The sequence below is a fragment of the Cucurbita pepo genome, chromosome 19, assembly GCF_057944985.1.
Source record: "Cucurbita pepo subsp. pepo isolate OVF chromosome 19, ASM5794498v1, whole genome shotgun sequence".
NCBI lineage: Eukaryota > Viridiplantae > Streptophyta > Magnoliopsida > Cucurbitales > Cucurbitaceae > Cucurbita > Cucurbita pepo.
The window spans coordinates 8,728,396-8,753,463 of NC_141816.1; the positions used below are offsets into that span (position 1 = coordinate 8,728,396).

Here is a 25,068-nt window from a genome sequence, read left to right on the forward strand (position 1 = left end):
TATTATCACTAATATATCACTATTTCATGTTCATCATCGATAAATTGATATCACTGATTCATGTTTATGATAAATTGATATCACTGATTCATGTTTAGGGTCGATAAATTGATAGATGAAAATACGCGATAGACATGTTGTAACAGTCCCATTAGACATGTTGTAATAGTTTAAGTAGATATGTTGTAACAGTTCAAACTAACCATTAGTAGATATTGTCCTCTTTGGGTTTTCCTTTTCGAACTTTCCGTAATATATCACTGATTCATGTTTAATGTACTATGTTAATTGATAAGTGTTTTTTTTATTTTGGATCAGGATTCTTTTATCAATAATATAACTATAAGCGTCTTCACTAATATATCACTGATTCATGTTTGTCATCGATAAATTGATAGATGAAAATATGTGATAGACATGTTGTAATAGTCTAAGTAGATATGTTGTAACAGTTCAAACCCATAGCAGATTTTGTCCTCTTTGGGTTTTTCCTTTCGAGCTTTCCCTGGAACAGCCTAAGTCAACCACTGGGTTTTTCCTTTCGAGCATTTCCTGTAACAGCCTAAGTCAACCACTAGCTGATATTGTCCTCTTTGGACTTTTCTTTTCCAGAGCTGATATTGTTCTCTTTGGACTTTTTCTTTCGGGCATGTGTTCACACTCTTATAAAGAATCTTAAATTTTTTTCTCAAATTTCTATTATTTTAATCCAAATTGTTACCTATGCAATTCGATCGAAAAAAATAGTCAAAACAAACATAAGTCAACAGGTTTAAAGTTGAGATTGGAATCTTTGTTCTCTAAATTTAATTATGGACTGAAAAAAAAAAAAACATTATTAATGACAACAAATGTGGGGCTGCCAGATGTCAAAAAAGCTTTCTCTTGTAAAACTCAACTCCCACCCCAATTACCAACATGATAATATCTGTTTGTTTAACGGTCAATAAAAAATTTGAATTTTTGACCTTTTAATTATCGTATTTATCGAATTTTTTATTTTTAATTATCGTATTTATCTCTATTATTTAAATTATTCGTACTAATTATTTGTTGATCAGCTCTAAAAAAAAAAATCTACAAAAGTAGGATATAAAAAGAAATTAGCGTGAAATGAAATAAAATTGTGAGTAAAATAATATTTAAAATTTAAAAGAAAATGAGATTAAAATTATAAAATTGAAGGAAAGGTACAAAGGTGACACCTTTTCCCATGCAAATATGATTTTACAACGAACGTGCAATCCAATTATCCAATTATCCAAATTTCGAAAAAAAATAAAAAAAAATAAAATAAAATAAAATAAAATAAAAAGGACGAATAATTGGAATTATTATCAAAATTATATTATTGTATTTCACCGGCAGAGTAAGTTGTCGGTCAAAACTCAGAAGAACTTCCAAGGACTAGAAAGTAGAAAAGAAGTAAGAACTGTTCGAGTGGTGAAAGAAAACGATCAGAATCTGAAAGCTCTGTTTTTGTTGTTTTTTCTTTCTGCATTTTTTTTCTTCATTCTACTTCAGCTGTTTTGGATTTGAAGCTGCTCCTCATTCATCAACTGTTCTTCCCAATAGTGTAATTCCTTTTGTGAATAATCATGCTTAAATTATGAATTTGTTTGTATAATCATGTTTTAATGTGCTAATTAGCTTAAGTTTTTTTGTTTTCTCTTCTGGATTTTGAATTTTATTTCGGAGAGTCGTTTAATATTTAAGCTTCATGGAAGAGGAGGATTGCATGCAACACTACTAAAATCGATATCGTTTCTGTAGGATTTTGATGCGGAAACAGAGCTTTGGATAACAGCTTCGAACTATGAGTGTAGAAAATCCATGGATTCCTGCGACTCCGGTGAAGCCTTCGCGAAGGCCATTGCATGCGGAACAAAATCAACAGAAATCGGATGGATCTACTGAAGAAATCGAAGCTGGAAAAGTACTTGCATGTTCCGATGCTTCTGATTTGGTGGTGGATTTGAATGAGATGAAATGGATTGGGAACGAGGCAAGTTCTTGTTCCATTTCTGCTTCTTCCGATAAACCGGAGTCCGTTTCACAGGGTAAGTCGTCCTGCTAAATGATTTTGATTGATTTTTCATTTAGGGCTGGGCGATTCTAGATTTTAGTTTACCGATCATTATGATCATTGAATTTGATAGCTGAAAATGGCGTTGAAATTGAGCTTAGCCCTAATAAGAAAGGATTTGTGCGAGTGAAATGGCTTGAGCTTGTTGAAAATGTTCATAGCGAGGCGGATATGTTTGTTTTAGGATCATCAGTTATGGTTTCATCAATCTGTTTCTGTGCGTTATCAGTATATTTGTGTTACTGTTTGAGGTTTTCAGAGCAAAATGAACTAGAAACGGTGCCACGGTCTCGTTTGTTAAACCATAGTTTTTGATCTTCATTCATGATTTTGATGTTCTTTTGGATCACGAAATTGTGTCAGGTGAACTTTGTAGTAAGAGCATGCCTCATTTTATACCCCCGACACCGGATAAGGGGGCTAATGTGGAGCTCAAACAGTTTGTCGAGTCTCAAAGCACACTAGCAGGAGGAAAAAAAGAGGAGGGCCAGGAAGAAAATTGTAGAACTGTCAGTATAAGAACAGACGAGGATGGCTTCGAGCAGGAAGGTTGTGAGCTAGTCTTGGATTCATCTTGTGCTCCATTGTTAACACCGATTAAGTACAATGAGAGCTCAGACAAAGACGTCGCCGTCAGTGGGAATGAAATAGCCAAGTTGAAACAGTATAAAAGAAAGCACAGGCCCAAGGTAATTACAGAAGGCAAGCCAAGAACGTCTAAATCAACCATCAAGAGAGCAGCCAATTCCCAAGAAAACTTGAAAACTAAGAGGAAATACGTCCGAAAGAATGCAGTCAACAAACCCCTGGAAAGTCCTTGTGAACTAGGAACTCTTAGTCCGGTCACCCCAGAAGTTACTGGTTCTAAGGAAAACTCAACAGGTCTAAGGATGTACACTCGAAAGCGTGTAGTCGACACACCAGAAACTTCTATGGTGAAAACAGGAGCAACTGATGCGGAAGTGCAAAAGCGGAAACGTAGTAGGAAAACATGTAGGAGGAGTTTAAAATTTGACAATGAAGGAAAACAGAAAGATGAAAACTCTTTGTTCGAGTATTCGTCCAACACTTCGGGATTGCTGGCACATATTTTAACTACTGAAAGTTACCAACCGCATTCCATGCTGAAGCAAAGGAGAGAAAGTGACGCAGTGTTCGACCACAGACAAGCTGGGATGTCTTGTAACCCAAATCCTTCAATGAATCACCAACCAGAAAACTGCAAATGCCTTCCTGAAAGTCAAGTATCGAGCGTTGAAGTTCCAATTGAATATAGCACAGCACTGTTAAAACTTAAAGTTAATCACCATAAGAATCACAGAGGGACGGGGAAGTCCAATTCGACTAATCATTTGTTATCAAGTTCAAAAGATTCATTCTGGAGTAGTACGACCGTCTCAACTGAGAGAAAAGAAGCAAGGGGTTTGAAGAGAAAATGTAGTCACAATATCAGACAAGATTGTGTCAGAAGTTTTGATTTAATTGAGGAATTTTATAACTCGATTTATGCGTCTCAGCTGCCACACGCAGAGTACTTCTCTGAAGAGAAAATTGACAGGGTGCAACATTCTGGCCAAAATCCGTGCACATCAAATGCCAGCTACTCGATTCCTAGACCTCAGCCTCACAGTTGCTTAATCCCATGGTCGGACCAGAGCAACATGCGGTCGATATATTCACCCAAACAACCATCAGTGATTACTGATCTTCAAAGAATTGAGAATTCTCACAGGCATCACCCATCCTCAGGTGCCCAAGTTGACAAGATGCACGCAACAGCAGCGAGGAAAGTACAAAAGCCGCACCCTCTTACTTCACGTTCCCATATGCATGGAGCAGACCAGCACCCAAAGCTTTCGTCATATTGTCACTGCCATACTTCCCAATTACCTCCAGGTTCGTTCCTCAAAACTAATTCCAGTTCTTCATCAAGGTCGATTATTGATACTTTTGTTTGCAAGAGTTCAAGGGAAAGAACTGTTCGTAATAAATTTTAGTGTGGTGCAGTGGCGTCTTGGTTGGAGCTTTTTACCAATGCCATGGTTGAAGAAATGAAGATTTTAGACATTAACAGAGAAGGAAAAATATCATTATATGAGGAACATAATGAAATGGTAACTTACAACATGCAGAACCAAGGGCATAATGCACTTGTCGTGTATAGAGGAGATGGCTCTATAGTACCGTTCGAAGGTTCTTTGAATCCTGTCAAAAAGCGAAGACGATATGCCAAAGTTGATCTTGATGGAGAGACGATTAGAGTCTGGAAGCTATTGATGGACAATTCCAATAATGAACTTGTCGATGGATCAGATGAAGATAGGGACAAATGGTGGGAGGAAGAACGACGAGTTTTTTCTGGACGAACGGACTCATTTATTGCAAAGATGCATCTAATACAAGGTACAATTATATGCTTCCAAGCATCTGCATTTTTGCAGGGAAACTAGTTTTTAAAATTTTTAAAACTTTAATATTAACGCAATAATTTTACAGGAAACAGAGGCTTTTCTCAATGGAAGGGGTCGGTTTTAGACTCGGTGATTGGAGTTTTTCTCACCCAGAATGTCTCGGATCATCTTTCAAGGTGAACTATAGTTTTCACACGCAAGAAAAGAGAATAATTAAATATCGTCTGACTGTTTGCCTGCCTCTTCCTTTCAGCTCGGCATTTATGTCACTTGCTGCACGCTATCCCTTAAAATCTAGAAGCCTCGACGAGTCAAGTGTTGATGAACGCACGAGCTTGGTAGTCAATGAACCACAGGCTAATTTGTGCAGAGAAGAAGATAGTGTAGCATGGGTTGAACAGATTTCAGATCAACCAATTTATAAACAGAATTGCATGACCATGTGTGGAACTGGCCAAGATGAAGAAGATTTTTTCATCAGCAGTGAATCTTCAAGAAGCAACACATCTGGGGTTTCCTCTATGCATGAATACCAGTGCTCAACCGTGTCTTGTGTTAGCCAAAATATAGGTAAATTGGAAGATACAAGAACGACAACGGAGACCAATACTATAGTAGAAGCACGTACGTTGGGAGAAGAGAAGACTGCAGATGCTGCTATATTATCTAAAACGTCTACTGTTTCTGAAGATAAAATGCCCTGCTTGAAAAGCAACTGTGGAAAGGATCTGTCATCAAGAGATATTAGTGTCAATGGGCCTGATTCATCTGTGGAGGTCGTACAGACCATAGAAACAAATAAGCTGAAGTCAGACTCCAAAATTGCTAGCGGTACCGACTCATCCGATGATAAGTCAGAGGGTACTTGTACGTCAGAAGAGAAGAACGTTGATCAAAGAGAAAAAAACGACAATGCCGATTGTCATAAATGTCTCTCAAAAGAATCTCCTAGTCATTCAAGTAATCTATTGCAGAAAACTTCGATCTTCGGAGTTACGGAAGTTGAATGCTTTGAAATGTGCGGAGAAGTCGCCCCGTTTTCCTATGTTTACAAAAGAAGAGATGTATATGATACTAATGAACGTACACAGACACTTGACTCATTATCTCAAACTACTATCCTCAACACCGACGACGTTCAAGCTAAAGGACACCCCGGAGAATTGTGCAATCTCAGTCAAAGTGACCAAAATGTGATATTCCAGTCTGAAGGAAGATTGATTGCAGTGCCCCATGATATGGAATCACAGGATTCAATGGGCAACCGGGAAATACATCAAACTCTGCCAAATTCTTTGGTAGATAGCGCTCTAGATGCTACCGGGAAGACAGAAGAACCAGTTCAAAATGAGCATGACCATTCACTTAGTATTAACTTCGATGATCCAAAAGCTGATACGCTTAAACCAAACAGAGAACGAGTAAAAAGGGAGAAAAGGGTTGGTGTTGACTGGGACAACCTTAGGAAACTGGCAGAGGCGAGTGGAACGAGAGAGAGAACTACAAATACAATGGACTCATTGGATTGGGAAGCTGTAAGATGTGCAGACATCGACGAGATCGCTTACACCATCAGAGAACGAGGGATGAACAACAGGCTTGCAGAAAGAATTAAGGTACCCTTTAACAACTATGAAAATGAAATCCTAATTCCTTGGATCATCATCTAAGTTATTCTGAATTTGAGCAGGATTTTCTTAACCGTCTAGTGAAAGATCACGGAAGCATTGATCTCGAGTGGTTAAGGGACGTTCCACCCGATCAAGCAAAGTAAGCTCATTTGTTTCTTTTTCAGTTAAGATCGAAAGAAACCGAACCCACAAACATTATATCTTTCATATTGCAAATACTGTTCGCAATATACTAAAATCTTTAGGCTTTATACTACAAACGTGTAGAGAATATTTACTCAGCGTAAGGGGGTTGGGATTGAAAAGCGTGGAGTGTGTACGACTTCTTACCCTGCAGCAGCTTGCTTTTCCAGTAAGTTCAAATGAGTAGCTTTTCCGTTACTTCTCGGACAGATGTAAATGCCAACACATTTTTACTTTCCCCCCAACAGGTGGATACTAATGTCGGGCGGATAGCTGTAAGATTAGGATGGGTACCCCTTCAGCCATTGCCAGAATCACTGCAACTGCATCTTTTGGAGCTGTCAGTAATCAGTATGCGAGCTTGTATCTTAAAATTCTTAGAATTAGTACGCTCTTTGAAACATTAAATAATGTTTTTGTGCCCTTGCAGATACCCAGTTCTTGAGTCCATTCAAAAGTATCTCTGGCCACGGCTGTGCAAGCTTGACCAAAGAACATTGTAAGATATTCCCTTTTTGATATCAATACTGGTTTTTCAACTGACATTTAATATTCTGGTCTCATAGGTATGAGCTGCATTACCAAATGATTACATTTGGAAAGGTAATTATTTTACAATGAATTGTTCTTTTGATATGTGGTTTGTGTTACTGGAGATGAACTAAGCAGCATACTCTGGTATAGGTCTTCTGCACAAAAAACAAACCAAATTGCAATGCTTGTCCAATGAGAGGAGAGTGTAGACATTTTGCAAGTGCTTTTGCTAGGTTTGCATTTCTCACTTCTGCTGCATCCATATTGCATATGTTATTACGAGCGAGCCCTTCTCCTGTACATTTCCCGAGTGTGCTCGACTTGGTCCCGAGGTTTCAAAATGTTACACTTTTACCCCTGAATTTGGAGTTTAGTCTTCATTTGGTCTCTAACTCAACACTTGCAGGCAAAAAGGTAACGGTTTAAAACCTTGAGATCAAATTGAAACTAAACTCAAATGTCAGAGGTAACAAAGCAACGTTTTGAAATCTAGAGACTAAATGGAAACTATATTCGGTTCTTAAGTACGAAAAGGGTATTTTTCCCGATTCTATATTCTAAACATTCCTACAATAAAAACTTTGTTGGCTTCAAACTTTGTGATGCACATAAACAATTATCTAAAATCTGTATTAATATCTTGAAATTTGTATTTGATACTCGATTAAGTGCATACGAATTCGTATTCACTTTCGAAACCTTTCATGAGATATTTCAACTGTTTAGTGCATTTCATATGCATAAACTTTTTGAAGTTACTGAGTGACATAAATGCAGCGCGAGGCTAGCACTGCCAGCGCCCGAAGAAGCGAATTTGATTAATGCAGCCGAAATAAAGGCTGATATAAACCAGTCTGTAGTTGTTCATCAACAACCGTTGACGCTCACTCAGGAGTCAGAGCCAATTGAAAGTAATCAGCAATTAATCACTGTGAAATCTGGAGGAAGTAACAACGAGCCCATTATCGAAGAACCAGCTACACCGGAGCCAGAATGCCCACAGATTTCTGAAAACGACATCGAGGATACATTATATGAAGACCCTGATGAGATTCCTACAATAAAGCTTAATATTGAAGCATTCACTAAGAACGTACAGAATTACATGCAAGAAAATATGGAACTTCAGGAAGGTAGCATGTCGAAGGCGCTCGTCGTCTTAAGTCCAGAAGCAGCATTGATTCCCATGCCGAAGCTTAAGAATATTAGTCGACTGAGAACGGAGCATCAAGTGTAAGTACGCAGTTCCCAGCTCTAAAAGATTAAATCTTTAACCAGGAAGTCTTATCAGTTAAAGGAGTAAAAGGAGAAACAAAGTAGTGTCAAAATTGTTAGATTTACTAGAATTGCTATCAGTTCCAGAATCAGGCTGTGATTGTATTTTACCATCATGCAGTTACGAACTTCCAGACGCTCATCCTCTTCTCGAAAAGGTTAGCTACTCCTATACATCTAGAAGCTGAACTGTTTCTTCATTCATGCTCTGATTTAATATTGTTCAATTGTTTTGATTCGTCGTGTATGAAAGTTAAAGCTGGAGAAACGTCAACCAGATGATCCGTGCTTCTACCTTCTTGCTATATGGACACCGGGTAACGATGAAATTTTAACGTCGACCATATGATCCATGCTTCAAACTTATGAACTCGTTAATGCTCTCTATGTTTAGCCAAACAATTCTATGCGATAAATTTGATGTTATTTCATCAGGTGAAACAGCAAATTCTGTTGAACGACCGCATACTCAATGTCGTTCTCAAGAAAGCGGTGGACTGTGCGGAGAAAAAGAGTGTTTCTCTTGCAATAGTGTCAGAGAAGCTGATTCGGAAGTGGTTCGAGGAACACTTCTGGTGAGGATAGGGGCAGCTAATATACGTAATTATCCCCATACGATATCTAAGCTAACCAGTTATAGATACAGATCCCGTGTCGAACCGCAATGAGAGGAAGCTTTCCGCTAAACGGAACTTACTTTCAAGTGAATGAGGTACTATGGAATTCTAACATGGCTTACCATTTCACACCAAGTTTTAAGTATTGCAACGTGAAGCCGAAGTAACGGTGGAATCATTCTTATGCAGGTATTTGCTGATCACGATTCTAGCCTTAACCCAATAGACGTTCCTAGGAATTGGTTATGGAAGCTCTCAAGGCGGACAGTGTACTTCGGAACCTCGATACCGACTATATTCAAGGGTATGTATTGTGAAGGGTAATGGTTTCTTTTACCATGTTTCTTTTAGTAACACTTGGGTGTGCACTTTTCATGTATTAGGTTTATCAACAGAAGAGATTCAAGGTTGCTTCTGGAAAGGTAAATCTTTGGCTGTTTAAAATTATTTACGAGGCTAAATGAGTCGATTAGCTATTATAATTATCTTCGTGCTCGTCCATCTCAGTCGAATTCTCCATGAGACCATTGAATTATGTTGAACTCACCTCGAGAACCAAGTCCCTTGGAAATGGCCTAAGAGGCCAAAAAATTCTGCCAAAAGTTTATCCCTCTCTCTAAACTTCGTTGGATCGAGCCTTTGAATCCGCCCAAGTCCACCGCTAGTAGATATTGTCCTCTTTGGGTTTTTCCTTTCGGGCTTCCCTTCAAGGTTTTTAAAACGCGTCTGTTAGGGAGAGGTTTCTACACTCTTATAAAGGGTGTTTCGTTCTCCTCCCCGACCAATGTGGGATTTCACAATCCACCTCCCTTCGGGGCCCTGACACTCGTTCCCTTCTCCAATCGATGTCCATACCCTTATAAAGGGTGTTTCGATCTCCTCCCCAACCATGTAGGATTTGATAGTAAGGGGATCAACCGTTCATTTGAACTGCAAAAAGATTTTCACCATTCTCAAGACTCTTTCTAGCAATACAGAGGATAGATATCACATTCTGTAATTCTCATGGAAGCCAGAATCATGTGCACTAAATGAACTGTGGCTCAAAAGATAGAACTATGAGAAGCATCCTTATAGAAACTTTCCACAACTCGATCCCGACACCATGTGTCTAAACTCATTAGCTTAACCTCAAGACACTCCGAGCTTTTTCGAGCTATACAGAAGAGGATATCACATTCTGTGTTTCTCACAAGTGGGTGACAACGATTTGCAGGTTACGTTTGTGTTAGAGGTTTCGATCAGAAAACACGAGCACCTCGTCCTCTGATAGCTAGATTGCATTTTCCAGCTAGCAAGTTGACTAAAATCAAAGGTGGTAAAGACGGGCAAGCCAGATGATTAGCAGACAAAGTGGTGTAAATGTGTCAATAACCATATCCCATAAACTAGGAGTGTCTTTCATCATATGCCAGTCAATAGTGAAATGGTAAGATCTAATCATGTTGTATTTTGTATTAATTTAGTGTATGTATTAGTAACGTGAAGCTCGAGTTATGAGACTGCTAAACCATAAAAAGAAACCGAGACGGTTCGGGAGCTCCTACAAATGACACAAATGCTCGCTCGAGTTAAAACATTTTATTGAATATATATCAATGGAGTTTTTTAGTTTAAAAGGAAAAGAATCATTTCAATGAAATAATGGAAAAGAGACTAATGATCATACGTAAAAGAAAACTACTACTTTTTATTAGAGTGGATATTGTTCTATTTGAGCTTTCTCTTTCGTGTTTTTCCTCAAAATTTTTAAAAACGCGTCTGTTAAGGAGAGGTTTCCACACCCTTATAAAGAATGTTTCGTTCTCCTCTCTAACCAACGTGGGATTTCACAATCCATCCCCTTTAGGGGTCCAACGTTGTTATTGGGACCCCTCAATCCACCTTCTTCAAGTCCCAACGTCTTTGTTGGTACACCGTCTTGTGTCTCACTTGTGTGTCTCATTTACAGTATTCTAATTTTATGAGTGCATCTAGTTGTCGAGTTTAATATCTTCATGACAATACAACAACTAACCTAGGAAATTGCGAACTCCATAATCCATATAATCAATAGTATTACTCATCCATTACAATCCTTGTTTACGTCAACCTCTTGATCGGGCTTTGAAATTGTTGATATCACATTGTTTATTTTTCCTTGTTGTGGAAAAGTTTCTGGTACCATTTGGTCATACAGTGTTCAAATTGTCCATTGCTCAAGAATCCATGTAATCAATAGTATTACCCATGTTCGAACCCTTGACCTCTTTCAATCATGATGTCGGGAAAGGGTTCAGCCTAAGAGGAACAACACATCCTCCACTTCAAGCACCCCGCTGTAATGACTGAATCACTCTTTAGATCTAGTCGGTGGAAGGAAAGGTCGGTGATAAATTTGGAGAGTTCAAATTCATGGGCATAAAAGGAAACTTAATAAAATATTAGGCATGAAATGTGAAACATGATGTCTCTCTAAGTTGACTATCGAAACTTGAAGCATGCCCTAAATATGGCTACACACGACATAAAGTAAAGTAAAATTTTTTAATATTCAATTTATACGTCAATTAAATCCTTTTTTAAAATAATTTTCGAATATGATTAAAAAAAAATTCTTTATTATATAAGGCAATAACAAATCATCTTTTGTCATATATGGTAATGACATAATGTTTGTATTGACATTGCGAATAATGACAACTAACTCAACGCGTTCTTTATCAGAATTTAAAATATGTATAACGACATTTATATTAATTTATGAAATATGTATAACGACACTTATATTAATTTATACAAATAAAAAATTCAAAATATTAGGTAATTGGTTGTTATTTCAACCATTTTCCGACACAAAATTTCAACGGATTATATAAATGAAATCCCTTTAAAGTTTTAATTTATGAATAATTAGTTTAGAGTTTTAGAAACTCAATTAAGAAATTTAAATTAAATTGCTTTTAAAATTACGTTGATTTTTGTATAATTATTTTTAAATTGAGGCCATAGAATCGGGTCGGGTCGAATTTGAAGGAAAAGTGAGGTCGGTGTCCAAAACCAAGACGTGTCGGATAAAACCGAAATACCACCTAAAGCCTGAAAACAAAACCACGTCCGCCGCTCACGGCGGCGCTCTTTGTTTTCCCTCTTTACAACCACCAATACCACCATCCCACCGCCACCTGCCACCTGCCACTTTCCTTTTTCTTCCTTCTCTAAACCGAAGTTTTCCATTTCCACTTTTGACCCTCTCCTCTTCCACCCAATCACCAAATAAGCTTATGAAAATAATATTAAATTAATAAAAATACTCCAAATTTTATACTTTTATTTTAAAAATACTTTAAAATGGAAATACTTTAAATTTCAATCTTGAAAAAAAAATAGGATGGAAATACTTTATTTAAAAAATAATAGTGTTTCAAAAATACGTTTTAATCTTTTTAAAAAGTTCAAAAATACTTACCGTTTAAAAAATATTTATGAAATTTTAAAAGAAACATTAACGCCCTCTACTTTTATAAATAAACATTAAAAAAAAAATTAACGTTTATATATAGATAAAAATCCTTTATCGATACCTCATAAATCCTTTCCAACTTTTTATAATATTAATTTCGCCATGTTAACGAATTTAAGTGTTTTTGAAGCTTTAAAAAAAAATTAAGAGTATTTAATGAAATTTTTGAAAATTTAAAATTATTTTTTAAACATTTTTATAAGTTAAATAGTTTTTAAAAAAGTTTTAAGGCTTTTTTTTTTAAAGCAAATTATTTAAATATAATGTTTTAAAATATTATTGAAACAGGTACAAAATTTAATAATATTTTATTTAATTTAGCTTAAAAAATAAACAAATGGGTTTTAAAAATAATAATAATTATAATAAAAAAAAATTGTTAACAATAATATATAGAGGGTGACGATCTCCAATTTTTAATTCCATCTATAGTTTTTCTTTTTTTTAAAAAAAAAATAATCAAAACAATTATTTAATTTTATATTTTAAAAATAGTTTTCTTTAATTTAATTTAATTTAATTTTTTAAAGAAGAAAAGTAAAACCGGACTCCTGGACAAAGTGGGACGGCTCAACCGATGAAGGGCAGAAATGTAAAATCAATACAAAAGATCCGTTAGTTGATTGTCACGTGCAAATGCTGAAAAGTGCGTGGCGAGGCACCTTTCTCGCTGCTTCCGCCCTCCTTAAAAGCCCTAACCCTTTCTCGTTTTCGTACATCCCAATCGCCATTTTCTCTTCTCCGAAAGCTCCATTTTTGTTCTCTTTCAGAACTCATCCAACATGTCTTGTTTCAGAGGCAAATACGCTGGTAATTGCCACCATCTCTTCTTCTTCCACCAGCTTTTTCCTGCATTTCATCTCTCATATATCCGATCTGAATTCTGTTGCTTCTTCCTTTCTATGTCCAGATCTAGTGTTGCATGTTTTATTTACTTACATTTGTTTTCTCGATCTATTTGTTTGTTAATTGGATCCGGAATGATCTGCTTATTTGGTGTTTTGATTCATTGTTTTCGCTTTTCGTGATGCTGAACTCATGCTTATATCATTTGATGTGACGGGAAACTATGTTAATTGTCTGTTTGGCACCAGATTTAGACGTTTTCTTTACGTTATTGTCTTAATTTCTCGATTGCCTGAAAGAATAGCTGTTGATTAGATCGACGACAGGGTAGCGGTCCAGATCTATGTTTTTGAGGTTTGTTCTCCGTTAAATACGAAATGAATCCATGGATAACTACAAACTTCTCTTACCTTCACCGAAACTAGTATATACCAGTAGAACGAAACCAAACTTTGTCTTTGAGTTAATTTGGTGGCTGAGTCGACTAACCTTCTGATTTAAATCTTATGAATAAAAATGGTTTATTTCATGTTGAGGTTGTACTTTTTATTTGTGGACCACATTATTGGATTTAGTTTTAACCTGAAGGACAAATTCTCTATTGTACTTTGTGAATCTGCCTTTGTGAATCTGCCTCGTGATGTTTTATCTTTGAGTATTTTGCTGCTTTTGTTGGGGAATTCTCGAAGTGACGTTTCTTCATTCTGTTATTTATCATTATTTCCGTATTTTCTTCCATGCAGATGAGCTTATTGCCAATGCTGCCTACATTGGAACTCCTGGAAAGGGAATTCTAGCTGCTGATGAATCCACTGGCACAATTGGAAAGCGTTTTGCCAGTATCAATGTTGAGAATGTTGAAACCAACAGACGTGCACTTCGTGAGCTCCTTTTCACTGCTCCTAATGCTCTCCAATACCTTAGTGGAGTCATTCTCTTCGAGGAAACTCTCTACCAGAAGACAGCTGCAGGTATCTGATCTATTCGCATGGGCTTTTTAATAGTTTGGATTTTACTTTCTGAATCTTATAGACAGACCGATGGTTCTGAACTTGTATTTCCTATATTACTTTGCAGGCAAGCCTTTCGTTGATGTTTTGAAGGAAGGTGGTGTTCTTCCTGGCATTAAGGTTGACGTAGGCACTGTTGAGCTTGCTGGAACCAATGGGGAAACCACAACCCAGGGTCTTGATGGTCTTGCTGGCCGCTGCCAAAAGTACTATGCAGCTGGTGCTCGCTTTGCTAAATGGCGTGCTGTGCTCAAGATCGGGGATAACGAACCATCACAGTTGGCTATCAATGAAAATGCCAACGGATTGGCTAGATATGCCATCATTTGCCAGGAGAATGGTCTTGTGCCCATTGTTGAGCCTGAGATCTTGGTTGATGGTTCTCATGACATCAACAAGTGCGCTGATGTAACAGAACGTGTTCTTGCTGCATGCTACAAGGCTCTAAATGACCACCATGTCCTCTTGGAAGGAACCTTGTTGAAGCCCAACATGGTTACTCCAGGATCTAAAGCTGCAAAGGCTGCACCAGAAGTGATCGCTGAGTACACCGTCCGTGCCCTTCAGCGTACAGTTCCTCCTGCAGTTCCTGCTGTGGTGTTCTTGTCTGGTGGACAGAGCGAAGAGGAGGCCACCGTCAATCTCAATGCCATGAACAAACTGAAGGGAAAGAAGCCATGGTCACTTTCTTTCTCCTTCGGACGTGCTCTGCAACAGAGTACCCTCAAGGCATGGGCTGGAAAGGATGAAAACATCCCCAAGGCTCAGGATGCTTTGCTCGTGAGGTGCAAGGCCAACTCTGAAGCAACTCTTGGAACTTACAAGGGTGATGCTAAGATCAGCGAGGGTGCCTCGGAGAGCCTCCACATCGATAACTACAAGTATTGATGATGAGTTTTGGCTGGATATTTTGTTAGGGGAGAAAAAAGGTTGCGGTATATTGTGTTTGGATTGATTCTCAGGCATCAGAAGAGGCAGCTAGCTCTCATTTCTTCTAATTCATTGCTAATATCAAGTAATGGGGTAGGCATTGGTAATAAAGCATGAGGAGCGTTGCCATGTTAGGTCTTTTTTAAACTATTTTTTTTTTTTTTTTTCACATTTCAGTTGGAACAACAACTGAAGAATATCTTCTGTTTTGTGTTGTAATTTTGCTTTTTTCATTGGTTAATAACACCATTTGTGGGTGGGACTTTTATTTTGCCGCAATTTGAATTTTATAGTAATTTTTCGAGGGTACATTATTTGCAGTTTTTTTCCTTTTTTTTTTTTTTTTAACATAAGTTTAATGTGGCTGGCATCAATATTTGATAGTAGTGACATCATGTTGGTACAACAACAATTGATGTCAGAATCTGACGTTGAGTGGTGAGCTTGGTTTCTGAGATCCCACGCAGTGTAGTGTGCTTGGTTGTGCCAGCAAGGATGTTAGGCTCCATGAAATTTTTTTTAGGGTACCTTGTTTGCTTTCTTTTAGCATAATGGGTAGTAAGGACGGTTGTAGTGGACAATATCTCAATATTTGATAGTAAGGATGGTTGAAGTGGACAATATCAATATTTGATAGTAGGGGTAGATGGTGAGATCCCGTGATAGTTCGACACTAAATGCGGTGTGTCAGTAATGATGTTTTGGCACTGAACGGTGTGTGTTTGGTGTGTCAATAATGATGCTTTGGCACTGAATGGTGTGTGAGATTTTGGCACTCGTATGCTTTGGTGGGCCAGTAATGATGTTAGGCTGCCATTTTTTTTTTGTAATAGATGTGTTTTAAAACTGAAAAAAAAAAAATAATAATAATTAAAGTCGGCGTGGTTTTGATTTATGCTCTAAAAATGGTATTTTTAACACATGGCCATGGCCACCAAATACTTTTTTAAAAGCAGTAGTTATTTATTTATTTATTTATGGTAATTAGTTTTAAAGAAATAGAATATTAAATTGGGTTGTTGAAAGTTGCGATGACGTACATACATAGTTGTTTGTGTTCTCCATTAATTACCATTAATTACCAAGTTTGACCATTTAAGGGAACATATTTATTGGGATAGCGAAATTACACTTGTGGGCCCCAATCAAGAAGGAAGAAGATGATGAGTCAGCATCCAACAAATAACTTCCATTCTTCAGTTGTTGCCACATCAGAATAATTGAAATGACATGTCAACGTAACATCATGTGGTGGCCCACAAGTTTGAGAAACCAGAAGACTGGTCAAACAAATGTCTGATCTGGCATGGATGGGGCATCTCATATTTAATAAATACAATGGATTCACTACAAATCCCTCGGCCACATTCACCACTTTTAATTTCAGGACCTAAGGTGCCTATTTGTGCCCTTTGCTTTGCTAACCTAACGGCTAATAAATATTGTCTAGGTCCTAGACCTTTGGACCTTTCTATTAGGAGTTCTAGTCTACTTAGTCTGGACCTTTGCTCTACCAGTATAATTAGAAGTGTTCATATGATTCGAGAACTTAACAATTGTGAATAATGAATATTATAAATATTTTAGGTTTGTAACCGTTTGTAACCAATATTAGTAATGTGTTATGACGAATGTGTTTTTTTTAAAATAATTTTAAACAATAAGTATGTCAATAGCGGATTTGAACCGGTAATACGAGGATTTTCAGTCCCTTTGTTGTACTAATTAAGCTATTCAAACTCTATTCAAGTTGTTTGGGTCACCCACTCAACCAATCTAAACCCAAAAGTTCAAGTTGGTTCAAAAAAATTTGCATCCCAACCTATGAACGGTAAGATCTCATCTCATTCGAGTACAGAAACTTCTCCCTAGTGTTGTAAAAATCTCAGATAAGTCCAAAAATGACAATATCTGCTATCGATGAACTAGGTTAGTCGAAGAAGACTAGTACAACTCCAAATTCCTAACGTTTATTCTCTCCAAAGTCCCTACTTGTGAGGTTTTCATATTCCATTAGATCAAAATAAGCATGAGTTTATATAATAATCTTTTAATTGAAAGAGGGATTATTGTAGCATATGATTAATTAAATGAAATGCTTAGATATGAAAGATATGTAATAATATACATCAAATATTCATACACCACCACCACCACCACCACCACCACCACCACCACCCTCCTCTCCTATATACATAATTTCAACAAGCAAGTTCCACAGCCAATTCCTCCACCAACACACTGAAAATTGCAAGCTCCAAATCCATGGCGGCCCCCCCTCTCCTCTCCTCCTCCTCCTCCTTCTTCCACTCCCCAACCTCCTTCCTTAGATCTTCCTCCACCATCATCTCAATGGTGTTCAATTCCACCACTTCCCACTCCTCCAACCTCTTGCAAACCCTCTGTATAACCTCCTCTCTCGCGTCGAGATCGCTTCGTTTCGCCTCTTCTTCCGCAATGAGATCCATGACGAGTTTCCTCATGTCTCGAGGTTGGGAGCTTGCATTGTTTGCAACCTCTTTCACGAAACGTTCGATGTCGTATGCGTTATCCCATTGAACTGACTCTTTGTAGTTTTCTAGCTCTTCTTCTTCTTCTTCCTCTTCCTCTTGAATTATTTTCTCGAGCTCGATCGGGTCCAAGTCGGCAAGTCTCTCGAATCTTCGAAGCTTGTTTAATAGTTGCTGCTTTGTTCCTAATATGTGTAGAAATGGGAATCAGAAACATGGTAAGGAAAATTATGGCTGAGGAGTCTTTACAATACTAAATCTACTTACTTTGGACTGTTGCATAGCTGCATTCCAAATTGTAATCTATGTCCCCGTCCCCATCCCGGTTGTCACGCCGTTCATCGTATGTGTCGTCGAAGGGACCATCCAATACAGACACGGGACTACATTGCTCCTTATCTTCTTCATCTTCTTCCACCTGAAATTTCTTCAAGCTTTCTTCACTGTTTACTGTTTCATCCTGTACAAACATTCAAACAAAGTTCAAAAGACAAATCCGGGTGATGGAAATACGGATGGCATGAAATCCCCTATCAGAAGGGTTTTAACCTCAAGGAAAGCTCAAAAGAGAAAGCCCAAAGAGGAGAATATCTGCTAGTGGTGGGTTTGGGGCGTTACAAATGGTACCAGAGCCAAACACCGTGTGATGTGCCAACGAGGAGGCCAAGCTCAAAAGGGGTTGGACACGAGGCTGTGTGCCAGCAAGGACGTTGGGCCTCGAAGGGGGTAGATTGGGGGGTCCCACATCGATGGGAGAATGGAACGAATGTCAGCGAGGACGCTAGGCCCTGAAGAAGGATGGATGGTGAGATCCCATATCGAGTGAGGAGGAGAACGAAACATTCTTATCAGGGTGTGGAAACTTCTCACGATCAGACGCGTTTTAAAAACATTAAGGGGAAGCTTGAAATAGAAAGCCCAAAGAGGACAATATCTTCTAGTAGTGGACTTGGGCTATTACAAATGGTATCAGATTTAGACACAGGGCGATATGCCAACAAGAAGGCTAAGTCCCGAAAAAGGTGAACACAAGGCTGTGCGACAGCAAGGACACTTGGCCCCAATTGAGGTTGGATTAAGGGGTCCCACATCGATTGGAGAAGGGAACGAGTGCCAGCAAGAACGCTAGAACCCAAAAGGGATAGATTGTGAGATTCCACATCCGGTGGGGAGGAGAACAAAACATTTTTATAAGAGTGTGAAACTTCTCCCTAGTATACACGTTTTAAAACCCTCGAGGACAATATATGCTAGCTGTGGACTAGGGCGGAGGCCGGGGCCGACACAAATTCTCTACTCAATTCTCCGATCTTACACAATAGAAACTTCAAATAATAAGCCTAATTCAGTCAATTGAGTGATAAGTAGAGCATAAAAACCCCAATCAGCTAATCATTTTGTCAACCATCCAGATGAACTTTCAAGGGTTTAACCAAATAACCATTTGTCTAATCACTTACGATCAAACAACAGTTCAAAAGAATTGCTCATAAATTCATCCTGCAAAAAACATAATGGGTTTTGTCTGTTTGACGCAAATAGTTTTTCAACCCGACACACTCTCAACTCCACAAAGAAAGTAAAAAAAGGAAAAAACAATCAAAATTGCAGAGATATGCTTAAGAGTACTATCAAGAACACACACAGCATTTAATGTCAAGAGTAAATTTTCAAACCTCTTTGTTACGGCGACAAGGAGAGGCCGCCGGCGACAGAAAATCCGGCGTCCGGCAACCATACGAGGGGCTTCGCTGAAGAACAAATCGGAAAGGGCTCTCACAGAAATCTTCCCCTGAATCCACAGATTGGCTACTACAAGAAGTCCCCAAATCCATTGATCTTACTTCTTCGTTGGTTTCCGACCAGAATCCATAGCTAGACCTTCCATTATAAGAACTCGTCTCCCCCTGCGTTATTTTCCTTCTAATGGCGCTTTTTCTATGCCCAAACGACGCTAAATCGCCGCCATTATCACAACCTTCCGTTTCACGGTCAGTGTTGTTTCGATTTCGAAGAGTTAATCTCTTCAAAACCGACCCAAATCGCGCAAGCCCTTGATTCTTAATCTGGGTTTTCTTAGATTTCGCTGTCGATTTCTGTTTATGAATCTTTAAAGCAGCTTCAAGAAGCAACGCCGCCGTTCTAGCCGGAACATGGAGGAAAATCGCATTAGGGCTATTTCTATTTCTGGCCGGCGAACGAAACTCAAACAGGGGAGATTTCCGGAGCTCCGGCGAGGGCTGGAATGATTTAAAACAACCATTTCTGCAAAAATCTCCCCGGAAAACAGAATTTGACGAAATGGGTTTTCGTTTCTTGAGCTGTAAATCAGTTTTAGGCGAAACCCTTTTGAGATCAACGCGTTTGTCGGCGATGTATCTGTTCAAATGGAAGGGCTCTTGATCCTGTTGCAGTAACTCGTGCAAGGGCTTGTGAGGCATCATGAATGGAGGAAATTAGAAGCCAATGGATAGCGATTTTGAAGAGATTGAAGAGGAAGAGGAGAGTTGGGGGATTTAAAAAGGGTAACAAATTTGTGGGATTATAAGAAGAACAGAGGAATTAAGATTATATTAAAGTGTTAATTGTTTTCTTTTTTTTTTTTTTAATGTATTAATGGAAATTAAATTAGGAAGAGAGTTGTTGAAGAAAGATTCCATGCATTGCTATCCACAGACCACAAGGTACAGCATGCAATTAACTAAATTAAAATAATAATAATAATAATAATAATAATAATAATAAATGGAGGCCTTCTTTCTCACTCATCTTTATTTTTTATGTGAGAGAAAGAAATTTTAATATTAAAAAGATCGGTTTCAGATGTCTATTTACCATGCAGGACCTCTCTTGTTCGGGATGAAAATTTTTCATCTAACGAGCCAAAATAGATAATTTCTGCTAGCGGTGGACTTGGATTGTTACAAATGGTATCAAAGTCAGTCACCGAATGGTGCGAGGCACTAAATGGAGTAGGGCTAGACTCTCTCCATAGTGGACGCGTTCTAAAATTGTGATATTGACGATGATATGTAACGGGCCAAAATGAACAATTTCTACTCACGGTGAGTTGGACTCTTACCGAGAGAGATTTCCTCCAAGCTAGATTCTTCATCCCAATAAATTTATTATATTATATTATATTATATTTTTAAAAATATTATTAAATTTATTAAAATGTTTTATTTTTTAAAATATAAAATGTTTCATAGCTTCAATTTGGACCATGTTTTTAATTCCTATATATATACGCGTACATATTAGATGATCGTTTTATAGTACCTCAAACCCACCGCTAACAGATATTTTCTTCTTTGAGCTAATACTTTCGAGCTTCCCCTCAAGATTGCATCTACTATGGAGAACAACTAACCCTACTCAGATCAGTGTCTCACGTCATTCGCTAACAGATATTTTCACGTCATTCGAGTTTCCCCTCAAGATCGCATCTACTTTCGAGCTTTTCCTGAAGGTTTTAAAACTCACACTCTTATAAAAAATATTTAGTTTCCCTTCTTCAACTGACGTAGAATCTCACACAATTAGAGTCGAGCCACACGATTCTATTCCAATGCAGGTCACAATCAAGTGACTCATTTTTAAAATAAAATAAAATCGATACTTTCACATACAAACTTTTACTATATGCTCGATAATTTTGTTTATTTTGTTTATGGTCTCCTCATTTATTTAATGACATTTAAAGGTTACGAGAAATTGAATTGTTTTTGCGAATGATGATGAAAATGATGGTGTTTTTGTCCTTTCTTAATAAATTTTACATTTTCTATTTTCTATTTTGTATTTCAATGTATCTTAAAAGGAGCATCCCATCAAATTTTGTCTCACTTTTTCGATTTTTTTTATTTATTTTATTTACTTTTAAATACTAATTTCAACTAATTAAACAATAAAAATATTTAAGATGGTGCAAAATAAATATTTTATTATTTAATTGTATCTACTAAATTTATAAACATTTTTTTTTTAAAAAATCTAATAAATCTATAATTTTTAAACATTTTTGTATGTAATAAATAATAATTCATTTAATATTTTTTAAGTTAATGAACTAAAAATTAATTAATTAATTAATATTATTAATTTTATCTACAATTAAATAGTAAGTGAATTTAGAAATTTCCATTAGAAGACAAAATAGGATTCGAATATTGAGGGTCTCCATGCAAAGGCAAGTTGTGTGATTTTAATTTTTTAAATGCAAAAAATAAAAATAAAAAAGAACCAATGGGAGCATTGACACGTGTGATGTTAATTTAATGCAACCGTAAAGGTAATATTGAAGGATAAAAACTTCCTCTTTACTGCTGTCCACGTGGAATTCTTATTATTTGTAAATTAAAAAACTTCCATAAATACTTTTTTTATTCAATTATTTTTTTTAATAAAGACAAAATTAAAATGTTAAAAGTAAAAAAAAATTAGAGATGTATTAAATTATTTTAAAAATAAAAAAAAAAGAAAAACTAAATAAACACGTGAAAAAAGAGCATGAGAAGAAGAAGAAATAGGAAAACGACAAAAGGAAGAAACAGAGAAATTGGGGAAAGCCGACAAATGGGCAGCCGGGTCGGATATTTGACCACTTCCAAGTTTTCCCAGCCATTTTGACCTCCATCATCTCCATAAATAAATAAATAAATAAATAAATAAATAAATAAATAAACAAATCTTATTTACTACTACTCTCGAACGTAACTTTGATAACATGTTAGGAATAACGACTCTCTAAAATAGTTTATAAAAGGGCTCGTGAAAATTAACGGTGAAAGAACCCATCAAAGAAATTGAAATGTCGTGGTCTAATTGTCAATAATTTTTTTTAATATAAAAGAGGTACCCACGTAGACCGTTACTCGATTAAAATCATTCCTCTTTAGGCCCTTCATTAATCATGGTACAGACTCGAATCTTAGTCTGGGTGATTCTCATGGGGTCGATCACACTACTCGAGGGTCGACTTTAAGGGATTTAGTTGACGTTTGAAGCATGATTGAAACAATTATATTTAAAACTATAAATTGAAAACTAAAGTTGTAAACTTTTTGTGCACGAGGAATGGGCGATATGATGAGGGTTGTAGAATTCTATTTAAAGTAAGGTTTAAAGAATTTAAAATAGGGTGGAAAACCGAGTTTTTGCTTTTTATGTGTCGTTTTTGCTTTTAATGTGTCGTTTTTGTCGAGTCAACCACCTCCTTTCCATTTAATAATCATTGCAAATTGGTGCCCTTCTTTTTACTTTTACCCCCTTTATTTCATCTCCATCTTCTTACTTTTTACTTTTTACTTTTTACTTCTTTTTACTTTTTTTAGTTCACTTTAATGGTGTAGATGAAAGTCACACATCGATTAATTTAGAAAATGATCATGGGTTTATAGTCAAAGAATACTATTTTCATTAGTAATGAGGCAAAAACATGAGCTCTTATGCTCAAAGTAGACAATATCGTACCATTGTAGAGAGTCGTGTTCATTCACCACTCGTGAACTGAACCAAATTCAACCGAACTCAAACCGTGCTGGTTACCAATCATGAAAAAGCAACCCATTGTGGTAGGTAAGAGTGGTTGGGAAGATGATGGGTTTGGGTTGGAGTAGTAACAATATAATGTAAAATATGATTCCAAAATGATGAATTAAATAATTAATAGAGCTACCTTTAACTTTATATCCCCTCATTTATTTCTTTAGCTTTTTATCTTTAATTTGAAAAAGTTGAAGAAGAAGCTTTTATGTTATGATTTTGCCCATCATTTCCAAATTAATTAAATATGTCTTTTTCTTTATTTTTACCACTTTATTATCATAAATAATTATATAAATCTTATATGGAATCTTCATCATTAATGGGTGCTACCTTAAATATGTGTTTAATGTCTAATCATTTAAGAATATGGTTTCGTTTCATAATTAAGACAACTAATCATTTCTAAATATAATATTATATTTGAGAAGTGAGAGCTTATCCGTCTCTGAAATCATTTCTTAAATTGTTAGTTCTTGTAACGTACTGTATTCATTGCATTGAGGCCTTTCATTTTTCTAGTCTCATGTCGGCCTGGTTGCTGACCATGCCTAGGATCCCTACAATATTTGTAAGGTGGCCGCTGTGACTGCGTAGGAGGTTGATCGTGAGGATCAATCTAATCATATCGTCGCTTCTGTTCCACAACGACGGTCGATGGAGGGGGTCACCGAGATTTTCCATTTATATTACCTTTTGTTGCTTTAGCTGCTCTCAGGGCGACAATAATAGTAGGCACTATTGTTTCGACAGTACTGTGGATTCTTTTGTCCAAACCTAAGACGAACCTTTGCGCTAGTTTAAGTTCGGTGTCAACCAACTCTGGAGAAAATCGTTTCGTTCTCATGAATTCCCTTGCATATGTTGTGATTGAACGTCCTCTTTTAGTCAGTTGTGTGAACTTTTGCTGTTTGTGAAGTTGAGTTGCCCTTGGGTAATATTCTGCACAAAAGGCATCCTTAAATTCCAACCACGAGCTTACACCTCCTTCGAGACTAAGAGCCTCGCAAGTGGACTCTTACCGTAACTCTGCATCGCCTTGGGCAATTCATCAACCTAAGCACGGTCTCTTTTCACATCAACCACATATGTGCTACGGTTGGATCCTCTGCAGTCCCATTAAAGGTACGAGGGTCACATCCATGAAGTCTCATAGGTATCTTGTGTTTCTGATTAATGGCGAAGTGTTAGTTTGTTGAGTAGTTGCAACTATTTGCATAACCGTTTGTCATGATTCGCACATTAGAGCGGTTGTGGGATCTGGTGTGACTTGAGGCACCCCTGACAGTGGGGGTGACACCGCTTTATTAGGTCGATTTATCGTGGACCGAACTTCTTCTACCCCTAACAGGGGGGTCGTCTTCTATGCCCTCTTCCTCGACCTCTAGGTGACATAATCTCTATTAAACACATAACGTACTAAGTCTATAACACTCAACTTGTATAATAACATATATGACATACTCTTCTCAACATGCAAACATAATAACATAACATGCTAAACTTTACATTATCATAATCGACCAACAACATACAATATTTAACAAAAGCAATTATTATTTTTAAAAATCATACCTAAAAGTGACGATATATCTGTTAAAAGACCATGAAATTAGCCGGTCTACAGAATCTAAAAACCTAGTGCTCTGATACCAATTGTAATACCCCTAATTTTCTTACTTAGATCAAAGACGTCACTACATGCATGATTTTAATAACATTTCAAACGAAGACATGGACTTATACGCTTAATTTAAAACAAGAAATAGAAATAATATCGTCAAAATAAAACCTTAGCATAATCTTTGAGCACGAAAATGAAAAGCCACCTCTGAAACTACTAACTGAAAACAATGCATATTACCGTCCTATCTTAACTCCCATGGTCATTCTTGCATTCACTGTCATCGGTGACGTTTTACCTTTACCTAAAAATTGTTGAGTCATAAGTTGAAATAGACGAGAGGAAGATGATGAGGTGTAAAT

General features: G+C 37.0%; 3 protein-coding genes across 3 annotated transcripts; 2 read left to right on the forward strand and 1 right to left on the reverse strand.

The window, feature by feature from the left end:
• Positions 1-1,427: 1,427 nt before the first annotated feature.
• Positions 1,428-10,279, forward strand: LOC111781976 (DNA glycosylase/AP lyase ROS1). Its single transcript, XM_023662728.2, has 20 exons — positions 1,428-1,576; positions 1,774-2,060; positions 2,450-3,982; positions 4,094-4,489; positions 4,583-4,673; positions 4,751-6,113; positions 6,188-6,267; positions 6,396-6,480; positions 6,560-6,651; positions 6,742-6,810; positions 6,878-6,914; positions 6,996-7,078; positions 7,623-8,078; positions 8,242-8,278; positions 8,374-8,437; positions 8,556-8,695; positions 8,767-8,832; positions 8,927-9,041; positions 9,121-9,159; positions 9,954-10,279. The coding sequence occupies exons 2-20, from the start codon at positions 1,817-1,819 to the stop codon at positions 10,076-10,078; spliced, it is 5,115 nt and encodes a 1,704-aa protein (XP_023518496.2). The 5' UTR covers positions 1,428-1,576; positions 1,774-1,816; the 3' UTR covers positions 10,079-10,279.
• A 2,616-nt stretch (positions 10,280-12,895) lies between these two features.
• On the forward strand, positions 12,896-15,334 carry LOC111781867 (fructose-bisphosphate aldolase 6, cytosolic). Its single transcript, XM_023662594.2, has 3 exons — positions 12,896-13,049; positions 13,829-14,056; positions 14,163-15,334. The coding sequence occupies exons 1-3, from the start codon at positions 13,022-13,024 to the stop codon at positions 14,981-14,983; spliced, it is 1,077 nt and encodes a 358-aa protein (XP_023518362.1). The 5' UTR covers positions 12,896-13,021; the 3' UTR covers positions 14,984-15,334.
• Positions 15,335-17,124: 1,790 nt separating this feature from the next.
• Positions 17,125-20,110, reverse strand: LOC111781783 (uncharacterized). The gene is made up of 3 exons (XM_023662481.2): positions 19,212-20,110; positions 17,803-17,995; positions 17,125-17,720 (listed from the first exon to the last, which is right to left on the reverse strand). The coding sequence occupies exons 1-3, from the start codon at positions 19,977-19,979 to the stop codon at positions 17,227-17,229; spliced, it is 1,455 nt and encodes a 484-aa protein (XP_023518249.2). The 5' UTR covers positions 19,980-20,110; the 3' UTR covers positions 17,125-17,226.
• Positions 20,111-25,068: the final 4,958 nt, after the last annotated feature.